Source organism: Myodes glareolus, chromosome 16 (assembly GCF_982192425.1).
Source record: "Myodes glareolus chromosome 16, mMyoGla1.1, whole genome shotgun sequence".
NCBI classification, from domain to species: domain Eukaryota; kingdom Metazoa; phylum Chordata; class Mammalia; order Rodentia; family Cricetidae; genus Myodes; species Myodes glareolus.
This window is the reverse complement of record NC_142041.1, coordinates 26945915-26966840: the sequence shown is the minus strand read 5'-3', so window position 1 is coordinate 26966840 and position 20926 is coordinate 26945915. Positions and strand designations below refer to the sequence as shown.

Below are 20926 nucleotides of genomic sequence, written 5' to 3'. Positions count from 1 at the left end.
AAACATGCATGCATGTACGTGCACACACACACTTACATAAAGCCTTATATAACAAGTGGCATATTCTTTTACACTTAACAATAGTGTGGCTGGTGAGCTGGATCACTGTGTTAAACTGCTTGCTGTCAAGCCTGAGTTCAAGCTCCAGAACTCACATGGTAGAAGGAGAAAATGGAGTTCCGCAACTTTTATACACACACACACACACACACACACACACACACACTAAGTGTAATAATTTTTTAAATTACACTTATTTTAAAGCCCATTTCTGGAAACATTTATCTGAATATATGTCTTAGTTACTTTCCTGTTGCTGTGAATACACAGCATGACCAAGGCAATGTATAGAGTTTATTGGAGCTTACAGTTTCAGAGGACAAGTCCATGGCCATCATGACGGAGAGCATGACAGCGGTGGGGCAGACATTCATGGTGCTAGAGGAGAAAGAGAGAGCTAACTGGGATTACTGTGGTCTTTCGAAACCTCAGAGCTCTCTCAGTGGCATACCTTCTCCAAAATGGCCACACCTCCTAACCTCTCCCAAACTGGGGACCAACTGCTCAAATATATGGATCTATGGGGGACATTCTGATTCAAAGCACAATAGCTATTCTCACACATATGATACATAATGTTTATAACATGTAGTCTCATATTTTTTCTCACTTGCTATTGCTCTGCTGACTTAGCTCATGAGCCTGTACATTTCTAGCTGAGAACGGAACACTGATATGACAACTTGAAACCTAGGGTAACAGTAAAGGCTGACAGTGGGAGAATTAGCAATTCAAGATCCTATGATCCCGCCCCAGAGCTAAGATGTGGCAGCTGTTAAGCTGCTGCCAGTTCACCTTGTCTCCTTGTGCTGTTCAGGATCCCAGCCCCAAAGAACACCTCGTAGCAGGTTCTAGGCTGAAAGAGTGACCGTCAGCCCTTGGGATCTGTACAGGCCTTCCTCACCAGAACCACCGAGTCTCAGTTCTTCCTGTTTCTGCCTTGCTGGCTCCTCAGCACGTCCTGTGGATGGTATCGTTTTGTTCTGCATCTCCACTATCCTCAGTGGAGGCATGTGTCAACTGTGCCTCTCCAGAAATGCAAGTTCCTGCCTGATGTTTACCCTGGTGCTGTCTTCATTGAAATTGGGTTTTTCGTTTTGTATTACATTCAATTTTTTCAGACATATCTTTTTGCATATTTTTAATCTCATATATGTTTACCAAACTTCTGGGAGACCTAATCCCTCCATGTTGTACATTAACTATCGTTCAAGGCAGACTCTACCCTTGTGCATTTTATAATTTTGGACCATGACAATCACCTTCAGAAGACACACCTCCCCCCCCCCCCGCGCTAGAACATGACACACAAAAGCAATATTGCCTATGCTTTTTGTGGGCCATCCTTGGAGACTTCACCCTGAGACCAGTTTGTAGATTAATGTGTCCTAAGGTTAAGAAATACACACAAACCCACATAGAATACAAAACTGGGTTCAAGTACACAAGGGAGACTCCACCCATCCGGAGTCTAGATAGAGACACTTCCCAAAGGTAGAGTCTTTTGGGAGCCTCTGGCTGCTTGCAGGATCTCCACTCCAGTTCACATTTTACCTGCAAGGCTTTGTTTCGACACAGTCAAGTGTCTAATAAGGCCATCCCTGACCTGCCCCAGTGCTGGACAACGGACAGGGGTGGATTCAGTTCACGACCTTGTCACTCTGCCTTTCAAATTTTCTTTTCTGCATCCAGAGTCCCTTTATTTTTTGGAAAGCAAGAAGGTACGTTTAAAAGGATGTTCCTGCTATTTTAATAGACATTTCTAGAGAGAAACAGGATGCTTTCTGGCTGCCTAACTCATCAGATTGCTGGGGGAAAAATTGAGTTTTGTTCTGTGTTATTGTGTTACTGTTACATTGCCATGGTTACTGTGATGCTACCTGAAGTGTTTGCATCTCTCTTGTGAACAGATGAACAGAACAGCCCTCACCTGAACGTCTTAGACACTGATTGTTATTCTCCTTTTTCCTTGTCTACCCAAGGAACAGCCAGGGAACACTGCAGAGGCCCCTCTGCCTGTGTGCACCTCAGATCCCGTGAAGGTGGTGATGGCGCCAGGCATCAGGGAGCATCCTCTGTGGAGAAGTGCAGAGGTGAGACCAATGGCGAGCACCAATGCGAGGAGGGACCACGCAGGGCCAGGCAGCCCTTGTCCTTTGGGTCAGCCCAGCCTGCTGAGAAAGGAGAGGACTCCAGCCCTGCAAGTGCGTCCCAGCAGGACAGCCCCAGGAAGGCAAGCAGGAGGCAGGACAGGGCACCCAGGCCCAGAGGTGCTTCCCAGAAAAGGCGCACCCACCAGCTCAGAGACAGGTGCTCCCCAGCTGGGTCCAGCCGACCTGGCAGTGCCAGGAGGGACGTTGCCTGTACTGAACAGAGCCCTCTCCATCATCGCACACCAAGGAACAAGGTGGCCCAGGACAAGCTTGTAGGAGGGGTCTCCTCAGATTTGCCACTCCATACAGAAGAGTTGAGGTCAGGATGCAAGAAGCTGTGTGAGGATGCCCGGGCATCTCCAGAGAGAGATGTGGTCCATGGCCCCCCTCCTGGACAGAGTGTGAATATCCACCTTCTCCCTGTAGAGCAGCGCCTGCAGATAATCCAGAGGGAGCGGAGTAGGAAAGAGCTATTCCGCAGAAAGAACAAGGCAGCAACAGTCATCCAGCGAGCTTGGCGAAGGTAAGAGGGCCAGGGCTGCAGTCCGCCGCCGGCCTGCTGCTGTTCCGTCCTATGCTGTCTTTTGTGTTCTGGTGAGCTGTGTTCAGGATAAAGGCAACTGGATGGAGCCTTCTTCCCTCCCAGCACTTCACATGGTTTAAGTAAAATGGAAGATTTTTCTGTACAGGAACATGCTGAGGACAGGGCAGTACCGAACAAGCTCAGTTTTCCGCTGCAGTTCTGACAGCGACCTAACTTTAAGTAAATCCCTGGGCCTCCCTTGACCCTCAGTTTTCCTGTTTGTAAAGTGGGATTTATCAACTCTTGTACCTGAGACTGCTGCATGCTTTGTAAACTCTGGTGCATCATATATAGGATCTTTTTTATTTTTTAAAATTTATTTTTGTTTTATGTGCATTGGTGTTTTGCCTACATGTATGTCTGTGTGAGGGCGTTGGTTTCCCTGGAACTGGAGTTACAGACAGGTGTGAGCCATGTGTGTGCATTGAACCCATGTCATTTGGAAGAGCAGTCAGTGCTCTTAACCACTGAGCCATCTCTTCAGCCCCAGGATCTTTTTTTTTTTTTAAGAATATTTTAATATTTATCGTGTGTGTGTGTAGATCAACTTTCAGGAACTGGTTCTCTCCTATCATGTGGGTCCCAGGAATCAAACCCAGGAAGGACATTGGGCTTGGTGACAGGTGCCTTTACCTGTCCCGTCATATCACAAGGTATTGTCATACTCCAGATAACTAAACCATGCTTAGATATACAAGATCATTACGCTGGTCTATGAACCTATTTGAACCACCATCACACACAGAGTTGGGACTAAAATCTGGGGTGGAGGCTATGTCACAGGACTCAGTTGTGCGGAGCCTGATTACCTCTAGGGTAGGGGCAGATTTTCCTCATCAGTCTCCTTCACACTGAGTCTCCCTCCACTCTATCCAAGTGAAACCATTCTTGGTGACAACACAGGAGTTATGTGGCCTCTAATCCTGGGGAGACGGTAACAAAACAGCAAGTCACTGGGAACTGCATATGTGGTAAGTCACAGCCCATCAGAAGAAAAGGGGGCCCAGAAAAAAACAGTACTAGCAGGGAGCACAGCAACCACCAGAGAGAAAGGCCTCTGGGAACACCCTGCCAAAGCCGACATAAAGGAGAGCCAGGCCATCTCCTTTATGCTCATCTAGGCTCTGAATAATGCGCCCTTATGTCTGTTCCCGTCTGTCCACGCTCCTGTGGCTCCAGGCACCCCAAGGAGGCCATCCAGACAAGGACAGGAGTCCTGTGTTCTTAGACACAAATGCTCAGGACAATGACTTGTGCCTAGAGTAGCACTTGACTGTGACTGGCCCACATCCTAGGCCCTTTATCACTAGTGTGTTTGCTGCCATTACAAGTGCCCTGTGCTCCTCTTTGAAGTTAGAGAAGGGAGCCTGGGTGGTACTCACACGCCAGGGAGCAGTTCTACATTAGCTGCTGCTATTGCTGCCATTGCCAGTAGCAACCAGTATTTACTGGGCCAAATCCTCAGACCACTGTGAGGTAGGTCTGTCCTCACCTCATCCCACAAATCAGGAAACTGAGGCACAAGGAGACCAACATTCCAGAGCTAGAAGGCACGAGTACCGACTTTAAGATGGTCACCCCCATGCCAGGTCAGAGGAGAGAATAGCCACAGTTTCTCTACTCGGGGGTCATGCCAGCACATGCACTGGCTACCAGCCAAGGAAACTTTGAGCATCTTTACTGAAAACAGCAAGGCTTACCCTTTCTGGCCACAGCTGTTCCCTAGCTGAAAGGTCTCTCCTCAGACTGTCTGCTTGGGTCCCTTTGAAGAGTCCGAGGTTGACAGATTCTGTCACTACACTTAGTCCAGAGTCAATGAGCCCAGTCATTTCCCCAGGAACGGGGACTCACAGAGCACGCCCACCTGAGCAGGGGATTATGCAGGTTTGCTTGGGCTCCACCACTGTGCCAGCCTGAGATGGGACATCAGTGCTCGAAGGGCCCGTGGGAAAGCACACTGAGTGATTCTGTTTCAGCTGTTCTCCGCTTATCTACAGAAACCCAAAGTACTGCCTGCCCTTGGACAGTGTCTGGCACCAAGCCCAAAGAACAATGAAGGGGAAAAGGGGACAGGACTTGACACTCTTGTTTATGAAATGCTGGCTGTCTTTGTAGGGAACGTGTCCAGGAAAGAGCTAGAAGTCAGGGATGGAGCGAGAAGATGTGACCTTAGCCACTACCCCCAAAATGAGTCTTAAAATTGTAACTTTTATTAACAATTAAGACTTGACTACGTCTAGGGTGTTTATGTACATGTGGGAAGAGGTAGCCCTTCCTCCATCATTTTCCACCTTACTCACTGCAGGACCTAACTGCACCTGGAGCTAGCTAGCTTGCCCTGGAAATGGCCATCTCGCCCCCTGGAGCCAAGATTAGACCTGCTGGCATTCACATGGTGCTGGGATCCGAACTGCAGTCCTCATGCTTCTGCAGCAAGTGCTTTGCCTGCTGAACCATCTCCCTGCCCTCCCTAGCCCACTATTTTAAACATTAAAACTGCACAGTGAGCAAGCTAAGCTGGAAAGCAGCTATGTAAACACTTGATTTTCAGTGGCGCACAGTGCTAACTCTTACTAGCATTTCTCCAGCACATTACTGATATGAATAAGCAACTGGCTAGACAGTAGGAAGAACCTACAGCCTGTGGTTGAATGGCACTATTGAATACAACAAAGTTAACCCCACGCAGGGGTGTGTTCTTGAAAATCGGAGGTGGAGACTTGCTCCCCTGCCCGAGGACCAAGCTGCTCCCCACATGAAGCCTGTCTACAAGCTTCCTCACACATGCAGACTAAAACCCTGAGCTCCACAGCACCAGCCAACGCCAGGGCTTCCTGGGGAGCTCTGCCTACAGAGCAGAGGACGGGGAAGAAGGCTGGCATCTCCACCAGAAGAGACTGCGTGGTTAGAGCTGTGGCCCCACTCTACTCAAGAGCTGCTATGGTTTATTACTTACTGGGAAGAGTGAGGGAGGCTGGCTGAAGTCAGCTTTTGAGGAAGCAGGGACTACCCCAAGAGCAGTAGGGAGGTTTTCAGCAGACTCAGGGAAGTTACTGTCTTTGGTCTATTGTCAACACAGGCATGGGGCTGTCTGGTCCTATGTACGCTCATCAGTCATAGTTAATATAGTACAGATAATGAATGTTAGGAAGCTCTCCTTTAAAGGGTTCAAGTGTTTCTTAAACTTGGGAGTCCACGTGGCTGGAAACCACCAAGCACACTAAATGTAAACTCTGCCATTGTTCCTGCCACAGGCTTCACTTCCCAGCGGGGTCATCAAAGTAAACTTGCCACTCCCTTAAAACCCCTCCATGTGTGCCCCATCATGAGTGGGGCGGACCTGTTAGCAATGCAAGGCCACAAAATCCTGGGTTTGGCATCACCTTCCTAAGATGCTTAGTCATTCATTACAAATGTCCTCAAATGTGCCTCCCCAGGACTCAAGCCGTAGGATGGTGCCTGGAATATACCATGATCAACACTGTTGGTTCCTTACACGGTGGCTCAGCCTTAGATCCTTCCCCTAACCAAGCTCATGGTGCTTTGACCACGTTTTGGGCACAGATGGCCCATTTCTGCTTGTACCAATTCTGCTGTCTAGAGTGCCTTTCTCTGCCTAGTAAGCATCTACTCCCCCTTTACACCCTGGGAATAACAGCAGCCATGGAGCGCCTCCCAAACACTCAGCTCCAGGCTCATGTGCGACACCTCACTCTGTGGGTGCTGTTTCACCTCACGGGGACAGCTTTCCTACTCCAAGTCTCGCAATATCTGACATGCGTGCTGAAGCCGGGGTGGGAGCTTGTTCCACTCACAGCGTCAGCACTGCAGGGTCTTACACCCTGTCCTCTGTGACCCCACCAGCTACCAGCTCAGGAAACACCTGCCTCGTCTTCTGCACGGGAAGCAGTTCAGAGCCGGAGACATGCTCAGATGTACCCGAGTGTGTACAACCCTGCTCCTTCAGGTCTGGAGGACAGAAGTGGAGCACAGGTTCCCAAAGTCCGTCACAATAAGCAGAACGCCCAAAAGTCCATCCAAAGGCATGTCAGCCACAAAGTCTGCAAGGCACTCCGTGCTCAGGCAGATCTACGGTAAGTATTCTGGGTACTCTGCAACCTCAGGATCCCTAGTGTCACACCAGTCTGCAGTTAGACTTAATTGGACAAATCTCCATCCAGATTTTTAAAAAAGCCTTATTTTCAATCACCAGGAGAATTTTCATTAGTCAGTTTAATGCCCTACTTCCTGCCAGAGCCCCTCCTCTTAGTTCCCAGTCTAAAAGCCTCACCACTCAGACCTCAGTTGTCTGCTTGGGCCCTCCCCTCACATCAACCCACCTGGCCCTCAGACCCTGTGTCCCTTTGGCCATTCTAGGCTGAGGTAGCAGTGTTGCTCATCTATGCAAAGGCCCACAACCCAATCACTACAGTACTGAACAGGTAAGTGGCTGTAACCTGAAATATTACCAGCTCTACAAAAGGCCCTCAGAATAAATCAGTTCAGTGATCCTTGCACTTTGGATAGCTGCTCAATAGAGAAACAGAGCCCAGGAACCTTTAGGAACATCCCTTGCAGTTTCGACTTGTCTGTTCCCAGTCTACAATGTCTGTGATCATACTCAGCCAGAAAGGATCATGCAAATAGCCAAACAACCAACCCCCAAAGTAGCAACAAATCCTCCAAAATCTGAAGCATTTCTAGTGCCAAACTTATAAAGGATATTCAACCATATTTCCACACATGCCTAACTATCTGGGCAGGCACCTGCAAGCCCTCGCCTCAGTGAGAACTCAGAACTTGGTTAGGTCACAGGGATCATTAATCACATAGGTGACTTGCTGGTTGATTGCAGGTTGCTCTCAAGAAGGGAAAGTACAGCATACCACCAAGCCTTCCAAAGGCCCTCCTGTGCCGCACCTCAGTTCAGGTAAGGCAGCCACTACACCAGCAGAGCATATGGGGAAAGAACTGGGTGAGTTTTCCCACCTTTCATGGATTACTGCAATAAACATCTTTAAGAGGCAAATGATTTTCACAACTAAAAACCAAATAATAGGACCTCCAATAGGAACTATTAATGGTAGCTATCTTTTATTGCATTCTTCACATACTTGCCTCAAAGGAGTGCGTTAGAATCTGTGTTTTCTATACCTCCCTCCCCATAGATGGAAGGCCACACGCACATTAAAGCGCATCCTGTGGGGCTCAATAGCACACTTGCACCTACAGCAGCAGCATAGGAGCTTCCTTTCCCTCACCAGACATGGGAGTTTTACTCAGGGCCTCTTCCTTCGGGCCAGCATTAAGAGTGGGTGATAAGTTCAGGGCTGTCAGCAGCTAATGTCAGGTCTGGCCTATCTTCACAGGTGGCTATGGCAACACGCTCCCCCACCCTCCCTAATCTACAGGGCCATCCTGCAGAAACAGAGAGTATCTGGAAGGTGAACAATGACTGTCAGCATGAACTTTAGCATTCATTTAGTTTTTGGTGGGGAAAAGCAGAGTAATTTTTAATAAGAGTTGGCTAATTCATGTAACATAAGGCAGGCTGATCAGAGAGTTGCAGGTGGGGTAGCTGGAAACTTTCAAAGGAATCAAGGGCCACAGTTGTGTGGGGCCTGGCTATCCTTATACTGGACTGGAAATATTTCAAAATAAGAACTGTCATATGAAACTACCAGATATATGGCATTTAGATATAATTAAATACAAAGTAGGCAATCAGATTATTCTCCCTCAAATCCAGATTTACCACTGGCCCTTACAAATGAAGATGTTTGGCAGCCTAGAGGTGCTTAAAGACTGAGTAAAATGCAAAGAAATACTTTATACTTTTTAATAACTTCATATAACAGTGTGTTTGTCTTGCAAATTTCTGACTTGCCTGAAGTCAAACAAAACACAATCTGTTTAGCCCCACGGCTGTTAGACCCAAGCACACCCACATTAAGCACAAAGCGCTTAGTAGTAAAGCATGTCAGATAGGTGCTAAGGTTTAACCGGTCTACTCATGTTTAACAGAAAATGTGTCCATCAATCATTTCAGTGAATTGAACTTACGTAGAAGGCCCTCAAACATGGAATCCAGTGGTTGAACCATAAAGAAAAGCATTAACTCTACTGAATTGTTAGTTTGCTTTTTGCTTTAAGAATTCAGTGGTGCTAAGGTTTTTTAAATTTTGCTCGGTGGGCTAGTCAATTTTTTTTTTAAAAAATTGCTTTGCAATGTACATGTTGTTGTTCCTATTCAGGAAGTGCCCTTCTAAGGCTTCACACATAGAAAGGCAGAGAGTGATGGAAATCCCAAGATGCAGGCTCCCTGGACTATAGCTGGGCATGCACGAAACCCAAATAAGCAATCTGCTCTCAGCAATCTTCTGCACATACACCATCACTCACTGAGTTTCAACCTAGTTCTGCACGGCTGCAGTTACCTGTGCCCATCTCTTTATTGGGTTCCAACTAGCAAGAGCAATGACCAAGGCTCGTGTGGTTATTGGTAATAGACCTCTATTGGAACCCAATATATTCCTCCACCTTTGGAGCGGAATGTAGATGACAACTTACTTCAAGATACCAGTTTCCAGTGCCCACGTTCTAAAAGCAGTAATTTAAACTCAGGAAAATTAACCTGTGTTCCTTCCCCCAAACTGCCCACATTTCATACTTTTATCTTTTGCATGAAGTTATGAGTAAGACACAACATCTTCAGCAAGGTTTTCCCACCTACCATTTTTGTGGCTGTCATTTGTTATAGTATGTAAATCTAATGTTTTTGTTGCATCCTAATAATGCTAATTCCAAGGTCTAAGGCTCAAGAAACCGATGTTGACAGCCAGGTATAATCCTGTAATTCCAACTATCAGGAGATTGAGGCGGGAAGGTTATGAGTTCAAAGCTAGCCTAGGCCACATACTGAGAGCCTCTAAAGAGTTGGGGGAGGGGAAGCCTGAGATTCCTGCTGCCATCCCTTCAAACAAACCTATTTTTTTCTGTTAGACTTACAAAAGTATGTGGCACAGGAATTCAAAGATATGTATAAATGACGTTTGCCATGTGAACGGCATACAAGATAAGCATACTAGTATGTCCTGCCCACTCCAGACCTAGTTTTCACTTACAACCCAGGTCCCTGTTTTGAAGAGACACCCAGTGAGGTGAGGAAGAACCAGTCATCTGCGTCTAGGCTCACCACCTTCCTTGGGTCCAGGGATAACCCCACTCCAAATCCTTTTTCCTCAGCACAAAGAACTTCTCTCTTTATTAAGATCAATAATATAAATATCCATTTGCTTTTAACAGTCAACAGTTTGCAATCTATACATCTTGACGTTGGAAGATCAAAGAAGTTTTCTTATAATCTGCAACCAGCCAGCCAGTCAAAGAACAAGCCAAAGCTTTGACCCCGGGAGAAAGCAGAACCAGTGTGGAGTTCTGCTCTATCAACTGTGTTTCTCTGAGAACACTTCATTGTCCATACCTAAAGCCTTATTATCCGGCATACGAGATAGCAACTCCAAAGACAAATGTTTCCTCCTGGCGTACACGGAAAGACCAGAGCAGACTCTACTCGTATGGAGTGCCTCGCCGTGCGCCTCACCTCCAGGTGGCTAGAAAGAACTGATGGCAATCACCAGCATAACCAACACCTGCACTAAGCCGCTGCTGGTTGGGATTTCTGACAGCTAGGCACAGGCCCGGTTCTCTCTAGAGTGAAAACACACTCTGGAGAACCTCTCAGATGGGAAACCTGTGCCACAGCCGGCACCTTATACATTTTAAATTTTAAATCAAAATCATGGTCTAGTGTTTGCGTTTAGAAACTGCCCAGAAGGCTGAAAATACACTCTGTTAATTCCTTACAGTTGTCAGTTTCCAAATTGGCCCTGGAAGGGTACAAGCTGCAGCCATGTGCTCACTCTTTCCCAAATATTGTCTATGTTTGTTTACATTTAACAGGGAAATGGTGTGGGAGGTCTTTCTGTCTGTGTGTTGCTTTTATTGGCAAGAACTGCTTTGAGCCTATGGCAGGGAAGAACAGAACTAGGCGGGGAAAGTTAGGCTGTATGCTGGGAGAAAGAAGGGAGGAGTCAGAGAGAGGCAATGGAGCCCCGCACCAGAGACAGATGCCTGAACTTTAGCCCACATGGAGATACAGATTAATGGAAATGGGTCAAATTCATATGTAAGAGTTAGCCAGTAAGAAGCTAGAGCTAATGGGCCAAGCAGTGATTTAAATAATACAGTTTCTGTGTGATTATTCTGTGTGGGTCTAAGCTAGCCAGGTGGCGGGAACCAACAAGCAGCCTCCTCCAACACTTCACTGCTGAGTAGCACCAATAATATCGCAGTAGGGCAGGTTCAGAGCAGAGTGAGCCAAAGTAGGTCTCTCATCTGCTTTGCATCTTCTGACAACTTGCTGAAGTAAGCAGTCTTCCCCAACTAATTTCTTTTAGAAAAGTAACCCACATTCTAGCTCTCTAAAAATACTTGGCTTAAAGTCTAAGTGATTATGGGCTTTCAGAGGCGCAAATGACTCAGGCCACTCCTGTGTTAACACTAATGCACAAGAAGCAAGGGTTTACCTTATTTAATGACCTTGGCTTTTGGTTTAGTAGATTATATTCAAAATTATGGAAATAGGTTTACCTAGATGGGATCACAAAGATTCAGCTAATTTGCTGATAAGTGAAGGAAGGCACCACACCATAAATCATCATGTCCTGTAAACATGCAGCTTTCAGGAAATGCAAATTGTGCACTCCAGATAGACAATGGGAGTGCACTAACAACTCTTAGGCCTGATTTCCCCACTTCGGTACAAAGGGAGTTCATGAACAACTTCTTGTAAAGTTTAGCTTTAATGTCAAACATTACATCAGACTTTTCCAAAATAAAATGGATGTGCATGAACAATTTCAAACAGGAGGTACCATGGTGCTTCTTCAATACAATGTGTTCAATATAGTAGGTCCCTGCGTATGGCCACTGATGTACATGCTAAAGCAGTAATGTAAGTCTGTAAGCCACTGCTCCTGAACAGTACCACTCTTCAAAGTCTGCAAAGAAAACAAAAGGCCATTTAAAATGATAACTGTATTACCTGAACAAATTTTTCATGGATCCTCCCTGTCTATAAATAAACCAGAGGAAGTCATCTTAAAATACAAAACAATCAACTATTGGATTCTATACAGTTATGAAATTATGAAATGGCTAAGGTGTTTGACTAATAGGTCACCACATAATGTTGCCATCTTGGAAGTTAAGAACTTGAGTTACTCTGTGCCTACTTCTGGCCCAAGCTCTCTACTTCCTGACACACTGAGATGTAAATGCCTCCCAGCAAACTCCCATCACCAGAGACTCACCCCAGCCACAGTGCTTCATGATAATAGACTATACCTTCTTAAACTGTCAAAGTCTTTTATTTTAAATTGAGTCTGTTATATGGTCAGTGTGACAAGAAAAACAGTATGTGTCCATAAGTGTAATGAGTTTGGGTTTTTTTTATTATTATTATTTTATTTTTTTGAGACAGTGTTTCACTGTAGAGCTTGGAACCTGTCTGGGAACTAGCTCTTGCAGATCAGGCTAGCCTAGAACTCACAGAGATCCGCCTGCCTTTGCCTCCCGAGTGCTGGGATTAAAGGTGTGTGCCACCACTGCCCGGCCTAAGTGTAATGAGTTTTGACTGAATCTGCTCCCTCCTGGACATGCTGGAGACTAATACAAGTTTTTACAGCCAACCAGCTCTACCCTCATCCCTTACCCAGGCATTAGATTTCATGATTTTCTCACTAATGTCAATAGATTATTCCTACAGGGCCAACTAACAATCTTTTTCTTTCTCTTTTATGGAGGTAGGCTGACTCTCTAATCCAAGTTACTGACTCTTCTTGCCTTCTAAATTATCCCACTGCACATTGTCCACTGCTTCTACGAAGACTTAGAAAAGTCAAAGCAAATACCTATTAACACGCTCATAAAAGCTCTATGACACTGAAGTGCACTTCAATGAATAAACCCTAAATCACCTATACACCTAAAGGAGTCCTCTAGGACAAAGCTACCCTGACAGTCAGGTGTAGAGGCTGTGGTAAAGCCTTCATTCTCCTTTTCCTTCTATCACTGCCCCTTTCTCTGGTACTGGCCAAAGCCTGGGTGTGCACCCCATGACACACTGGGCCTTCTCCCTCACTCTCTGAAGCTGTATCACAGCTTACTACCCCTCTCCCCCGCCACCCTTGCAATGTGTGCCTCAAGGCTTAATCTGTCAGCTTCCTCAGACTCTTAACTAAAGGGCAGGACATTCTTCCCTTCTTTCACAGAGCTGCCAAGATTTACAGCTTATGCCTGCAGTTGTTTTCTCCTCAAACTTTTAATGAAATTGTCCCTGAGAGCTTAAAAACTGGCTGAGTGTGTGGTGGCACACACCTTTATTCCCAGCAAGGCCAGCCCGGTCTAAAAAGTGAATTCTAGGACAGACAGGTGTGTTACAAAGAAAAAACCTATTTCAAAAAACAAAAACAAAACACTTCATTAACGATACGAAACATTTGGGTAGCACCTAATAAATGTCAAATACACTAAACAGACTACTTGAATATTCTCATTTGAGTCACCCAAACCTTAACAGATAGATGACCAAGTCCAACTACAGAAAAATGGGAAGAACTGCCATCATAGTCACTCAATAGTGTCTCACAATCCCAGTAGCTATGCTCCCAATGCCTAAAAAACCGAACTTCTCACACTCCCTTCTTCTTGAGTACTTTCTATATTTTTAAAAGACTGGCTCTAAATCAGAGACAAGGAAGGTGCTGGTAAACAGTCAGTGGGACACAGGAACCTCACTCTCAAAAGCACCTCCTACCCCACCACACACAAAGCCTACTCCCCTACTGAGGACGAGCACTAGGTTCCGTGCTGCCTACCGTGATATTCTTGATGATCTGCTGCACTAGGATGGCATTGGTGAGCATGTGCGTCCTAAGGGGAGCGTGCTGAAGCAGCAGGCGGAGCAGCTGGCCCACAACAGGCAGCTCCTCGGGAGAAGCTCTGTTCACCCGCAGACTCTGCAGCATCAACCTGAGGACTCGAGGCAGGAGAGCCAGGATGGAGACACAAACACCCCACAGCTTGTCCCTATAATAATACAAAGAAAAATTAGTCTGTGAGCCAATACACAAGAGAAAATATCCTTTCCACATTACCCAAAACAAAATGGTCTTTCAAGAAAACACAATATTCTCTGTCTGATGTGATAGCTCAATGCCTGTAATTCCAGCTTTTTGGAGCTGAGCAGAAATGCCACTGAATTTGAGCCCAGCCTAAACTTTATGATGAGTTCAAGGGTAGCCTGAACTAAGAGATCCTATCTCAATAAACAAAATACAAGCTTCAAATTAAATGCCGTAAACCATAACTAGTAAGAACTAGTTTCCATCAGAACTAAAAAAAAAAAAAAAAAAAAAAGCAACCAAGAGTTAGCTGCTAGAAAGTATGTACTTCAGAAAATAACCTATAATGGGAACATTATCTAACACTGGGTCACAAAATGTGAGACATGGTCATGTCTATGTAATTAAACATTATTCTCCCAGTATATTCATAGAACAGGAACTAAGAAAGGTTTAGGATAAATACAATCTATGAGTGTAATTAAATAACACAATCTTCATCTGGATGGTGAGTATGGAGACTCTGGAGACTGAGTGTAGTCCCAAGTGAATGAATGTGTACTGTTTGGGCCTGCCATATGTATCAAAAACCACAATGCCTGTGCTTCATGGGACTGCCACAGCTCCCCTTGGGTACAGAGTACAAATGCTGACAGTGTACACAGAAAATGTCCACCATAGCTCCTCCCGTTCCCTTCTCTCAAAAATGTTCATGGCCTGAAGACTCATCCCCTACAATTTTACTAATTGTACTAAACCCCTCTTTATTCAACTGTGTGCAAACTCCCGCCTAGCCTGTTTAACTGTATATAGCAGACATGGCAAGCTTCCAGGGGGTGCAGCTTCTCCATATGAGAATCTGAAGTACCGGATCCCAGCTTCTTTACATGTGCCCATTATCCTTCAGTCCCTCACTGCCCCAGAGCTGTGCAGCAGGAACTGCTAAAGGCCTTCTTAGCTCTTTGACCATGATCTACACCGTGGACTTCACCTAACCAACATGCATGTGAGATTCACAAGGAATCCAAGTTAAACCAACAAGGTCAAGGTCTTTAACTAGTCCAAGTTACACAGAAACAGACTTAGGCAGTCATGTACAAGGGGAAAAATAGCTTAATTAGTCAAAGGCATAAAGACTATAAAAATTCAGATGAAAAAGAGTTCTGCTTTGGTTCTTGACAAGACTTTTAATACTAGTCCTTGGGTCATTTGACAGTGTGGCTGAATTGCAAAAAAGGTATTGTTGGATGATTACATCATGTGAATTCTATAGTACACATCAAGAGATGCAGTAAGCAAAAATATGAAGTATTAGGTATTCTACATAATTAAACATCTTGTAGCAATCCTGCCTCAGCTAACAGTGCTGGGATTAGTTACAATACCTGGCTTATGCTGTACTTCCGACCAACTAGCAGCACAGCAGGCCTGTCTGCACCAGCACCACCAAAAACACGGGAGTTTAACGTGTACAATACTGCAGTCACTACAGCGCCACTACGGACCTCAGCTCCATTACACTCTTCTCTAACAGTCCTCACCGGCTGAAGCCCTGGCAGTACGTGACTGCTTACACTTGTTAGTTTAAGGGAATTTCAAATAACTTTTAAACAATGTTAGAACAAATACTTCCAAACACTAGGCGTGGGAGACAAGGACTCCGAACTGGACTCAATATATAAGATGAGACACAAGAAAAAGGAAAATAGGAAACTACCCTATCGGGAGGTCTTCATAAACTCCTGAAAAATACACACTAAGAAAAAAGGTGTTCAGCCCAAGACATGGAATTTGCTCAGACTTGTAAAAGTCAATTTTCAGAGTCCTTTCCTCTCTATGTAAAAGAAAAATTTCAGCCCCAGAAGAAAAGATAATTAAGGAATTAACAGGAACTTTTAAGTAATACCAGCAACCACAAATTCAAAAGAATTAGACAGAAAGCTATTAAGAGACAAAGGTGAATAAACAGCTCCCTAGTCTTAAAATGGAATTTCACGAAAAACTAAAAGGAAATAACAATGGGAGAAAGCAATACAATAAGGAGTTCCCAGAACTAAGGGGAAAACTCCGGGGCTGGAGAGATGGCTCAGTGGTTAAGAGCATTGCCTGCTCTTCCAAAAGGTCCTGAGTTCAATTCCCAGCAACCACATGGTGGCTCACAACCATCTGCAATAAGGTCTGGTGCCCTCTTCTGGCCTGCAGACATACAAGCAGACAAGATATTGTATACATAATAAGTAAATATTTAAAAAAAAAAAAAACTCCCGAGTCTCCAAACAGAAACCAAACCTATGTTATGATAGAAGACATCCTGATTTACAACACTACAGTTCTTTAAAGAGAAAATAAAGACTGAGACTTCTAGCTACAAACTGAGTGATTAGGTCAGCAGATTTTCGTCAGTAACCAAGGAAACAAAAGAACAGCATCTTCAGGGCTCAAAGGCACATTGTGAGCTGGACCTGGTCAAGCCTGACTTTTCAACTAACATCTCTAAATCAAAGATCTCCATGAGTTTAAGGCCAGCCCGATCTATATAGCCGGTTTCAGGCCAAACAGCACAAAGAGAGACTGCAAAACAAAGAGGTGCTTTTTAAAGGGTAATATATGCATTACACTCTTTATCCAGTCTAGTCACATAAAGTCAAAGATGTCCCTTTTATTTAAAAGCTCCAAAGATCTTTGAAACTTCAGATTGTTTAATAAAAGGGCTTATTTCAAGTGACAGAAATAACAAACAGCAGTATAAAGTCCGAAGTGTAAATGTTATAAAACCTTAAATAACATCACCTCTATATTCACAATGAAATAGTTTTATATTACAGCCACTCATTTTAAAAAAGTAACTCTGTCCTTACCGAAAAAAAACTCTAAAGTACAAGTACTATAATTGACACGCTCTGGCATATTCATAGACCATAATACTAATGGATCGAAGTAACTGCACAGCACGCCAACCTGAAATCACAGCCTATATTTGTAAACCATTTTCTATTGGAAACAGTTACATTCATTTATTTGTGTATTTTCTACTGCTGCTTTCACACTATACAGCAGTGTTGAGTACCTATGGCAGAGAGCTTATGGTCCTGAAAACCTGAGTTGTTTCCTATCTAACCCATTAAAGAACTTTACTGGCCCTTACCTTGGTACAGAGAAATGTAAGTGAGTAAATACAACTAAATGAATTAACACAAATGTATCACAGATAATACTGACACCCAAAGCAACAACAACAAAAATGAACGAGATAATTCTTACCAAGCTCACAAATGAAGAACAGAAATAATACTGTTGACAAATATTCTACTTAAAAAGCCAGAATGTCAACTCTACAGTAACTGAGATATAATGAGAATAAGAAATTCAGTGTGTGTTATGGCTGGTGGTGTGGGCCCATACAGACCTAGGAATTCATTACATGGACCATCTTACTGGCCCCAAGCTTATAATCTTGAGCAAGTTCCATGGTACTAGCACTATAGGGATGCACCAAAAAGAGGGCTCTGTGCCTTTTTTTTGAGCTTTTAAATGTCCTGAAAATGCAGCAAGCTTGCCTCAAATTTAAAAAAAAAGCAAACTATAAAGTTCAAATAAAGACTGAAAATGTACATATCAAAATATCAACAGCAAGTAAAAGAACATAATTTTGATTTTTTTCCCTATTTGCTTACCTGTCAATTTTTTTACTAGATTCAACAGGTATACCAATAAAATTAAAGCATGAAAACACTTTTAAATCTATAGTAGAATCTTCCAAACTACCTGTAAGTTCTCGTTTAAATATCAAATAGGAGTAAAAAAATACTAAACAAATCATTAGCATTTTAGAACACTTCTTAAATCCAAAAATTCAAAATTCTACTCTTGGCTAGCTCTAATGAAGCCTTACCGAAAAAAACAAAACAAAACAAACAAACAAACAAAAAAAAAACAAACCACCAATGTTTGTACTAACAGTTCACTGTCTTCATAGTAGAATTTTTTTTCCTTTGGTAGATGTTTAATACTGTTTATAAAGAAAGATTGTGAAAAACTTTGTAATATCATCTGACTTTTCAAATTCGTAGCTTAATGAAAAATTAGAAGATCCTAGAATACTTGCTACAACACTAAAGAAAATTCATGAAAGAACAAAGGAAAAAGCTGCCAAATTCAGAATTTTAAATTAAATTCAGAATTAAATTAAATTCAGAAGTGAATTTAATTAGTTCTAAAATCTAATTCTCCTTCACCTTATTTAGGAACAAGAGAAACAGAAGGAAAAGATTAAAATTAAAAGTCAAATCAACATTACCTCTTCTTCAGATGTTCTGCTTCCCCCTTCTCCAGAGTAAGCAGAAAATAAAGAAGGCTGTAGCAACAAGAAGCCAGGAATGGCAGGAGAGATTCACTAACTACACACGTATGATCCAGGAGCTTACACATCACTCCAAATATACAACCAGCTGTACTGTCGGGAATTACGGTCAACTCAACCTGAGTGGAAAAAGAAAGATTACCTCTTCATGAAAGCCCCTTCCCCAAAATAAAATAAAGTCTGTTTACTGGGCTGGAGGGGTGGACAGTACTACTTCAGATCAGTATATAACCCAACTACTTGCATAACTTTAAGCCCCAATTTTCCTCTGAGAATTTAATTCCCAAATAAGATGACTTATTAATTCCATGAAGAATTAACTTTCATGTATATGGTGCTGAGAAGTGAAACCAGGGCTCAGGAATTCACACATGCAAGCAGGCATTCTAGAGTCACAGCCTGAGAAATATCACTGATAAAATCCATGCACTACCTCCCTTACATGAAGGAAGCATCTACAAATTTCAAACATTACAACTCCTATCACTATTCAGAAATAACATTAAAGGAATGCTCATCCAAAGAATATCTCGATAATAACAATCACACAGTTATTTTTTAAGACCATTCCAACAAGAAGACTGTTCATTGGTTCCCATCTTCTACTCTATGTAATTAGTGCAGTGTCCTTTTTAGATTTAGCCTTCTTCAGAACTTTATTTAGCCATTTAGGCACAGATAAGGAAAATGCATCTCTATAGGAATCAGTAAGAGATAATACTAATATTATTAATATTAATATTCAACTGCTCACTGGGAAGAAACCTGGAGGCCAGACATGGTTATTACGGCATTCTCATTCATCTAGACCTCAGAGGCGCATTCTCAGTAAGGCTGAATAACAAGCTGTGAGCTGTACAGAGGTCAGGAAACTGCTGAGTAACACATTAGGAACCCCCTCCAAAGGGCAATCTGAAAATGAAAACCAAGACTGGCTTGGGATGTTTACCCTTTCCCACAACAACAAATGTGGACATAGGAAAACAAAAATCTCTGGAACTGAGAGAAAGGAAAAAGAAACGGGTGGGGGGTTATCTTGGACAGCAAGAAAACAAGAGCTGGGAATCCGACAGCATGAAAGAAGGGCACTCAGAGTTAATATCGTACCTTCTCTTCTGATTCAAGGAACATCATTCTAAAGGAGCAAAAAGGCTATGGACATGACTATAAGATTAACCAAAGAAGCGAATCCTCTGAAAAACACATTTTAAGAGGCCTTCCTTCTTCCTTGCAAGTAAAACATCTTCTAAAAATCCCAAAGTCAAAATGTAAATGTTAGAGGAAGTTCAAAGCCCCAGTGAAGGCACAATAATGTAACTATAATGCCGATGGTGAGAGGACAAGTCAGTCTCAAAGTGAGCCCACTGCTTCCAATGACTGAGTCTTGTGATGTCCCTACTCTGACAAGCCATCTATCTATTGGATCCCAAACACACTCACTGACAGTAAGTCAGAAGTAAATGGGAGCTTAACTTCAAGGTCCCTCATTTCACAAATACAGAAACAAGGTCTTAGGAAAACAATGCATCCCATCCTTCACTCACTCCCCAGTGTCACATCCAGAAACATATTTCATTAGCAACAGTCAGCAAAAGTTCTTACCACATCATGCCATTGAGAGGCCAGGTAAACTGTGTTTTACTTAAAACACAAATACACACACACACAAAACTAAGGATATTTACCAAATGCTTACTGATGGCACTTTGCATGATGTCAAAGCTCTGGCTTCGGGCAGGAATAACCAATAAACTGTGGCAAACCGCCTGTGAGAAAAGGCAAAAAACAGTAACTGCATTATGACATTTAAGAATTTAAAACAAAAAGTTCAACCCAATTTTTTAAACCAATTTTACATATTACTAGCAAACAGGTAACAAAAACTTGACTTTGAAGATACAAATGTCAAGGATCAAACAATGAGGCCTCGCACATAGGTTCACTCTCCAAGCACTAACACCTACAGAGACTCCACACCTCTCAAATAGCTCGGCAGAATGGACACTGCTAATATCTACTAATTGCTACAACAGAAAGGTACAAGGGACATGGTCTAAGGGTTGACAAAAACCTTCTATACACCACAGAAAACTACTTACAATCCAGAAAATACCAATACAGATTGAATATCCTTTCTCCAAAATGCTGGAAGCAGTGTTTTTAACATTAGGATTTTCTGAACTTTAGACTGCCATAAACTTTACCAGTTACACACCCACAATCCCAAAGTCTGAAATCTTCAGTACTCTAAAACCCCAAACTTGCTGAGAATGCTTATTGGGATTTATTTACAAATTTCTGAGCATTTTGGATTTCTACTTGTGAATTAGTGATAGTGATGGCATCCTGATCACTTCAATCCTAACAGTGGCCTGTCATTCCACAAAAGGAAAAGGAAAAGAAATCTAATGGAAAATTAAATCCCTAATGCTCTAAGTTCTAAAGAAAAGAGGAAATCAAGTCCTTCATAGACACTGGTCTCTAGACAAACTGCAAAATCTGACTGGGTACATTACCAGCTATGAAATATGTATAAAACAACACGGGGGGGCACAACTGGTAGTAGAAGGGTTCTCTAGGGAGA

General features: G+C 43.3%; 2 protein-coding genes across 6 annotated transcripts in view; one reads left to right on the top strand and one right to left on the bottom strand.

Moving 5' to 3' along the window:
- Positions 1-11722, top strand: part of Invs (inversin) — a 160992-nt gene extending 149270 nt beyond the window's left edge. For 2 of the 3 annotated variants that reach the window (XM_087897127.1, XM_087897128.1), the window contains 4 exons: positions 2043-2736; positions 6661-6890; positions 7652-7726; positions 10102-11722. In XM_087897127.1, coding sequence (XP_087753253.1) covers positions 2043-2736; positions 6661-6890; positions 7652-7726; positions 10102-10202 — 1100 coding nt within the window. In that variant the 3' untranslated portion in view covers positions 10203-11722. The remainder of the gene's footprint in view (positions 1-2042; positions 2737-6660; positions 6891-7651; positions 7727-10101) is intronic. The other variant, XM_087897129.1, reaches the window with a different exon arrangement.
- The window catches only part of Tex10 (testis expressed 10), a 41693-nt gene continuing 32408 nt past the window's right edge, over positions 11642-20926 (bottom strand). For 2 of the 3 annotated variants that reach the window (XM_048419884.3, XM_085677171.2), the window contains 4 exons: positions 20028-20108; positions 18280-18461; positions 13737-13947; positions 11642-11858 (listed from right to left, as the gene is read on the bottom strand). In XM_048419884.3, the coding sequence (XP_048275841.1) occupies positions 11745-11858; positions 13737-13947; positions 18280-18461; positions 20028-20108 (588 nt within the window). In that variant the 3' untranslated portion in view covers positions 11642-11744. The remainder of the gene's footprint in view (positions 11859-13736; positions 13948-18279; positions 18462-20027; positions 20109-20926) is intronic. The other variant, XR_014997296.2, reaches the window with a different exon arrangement.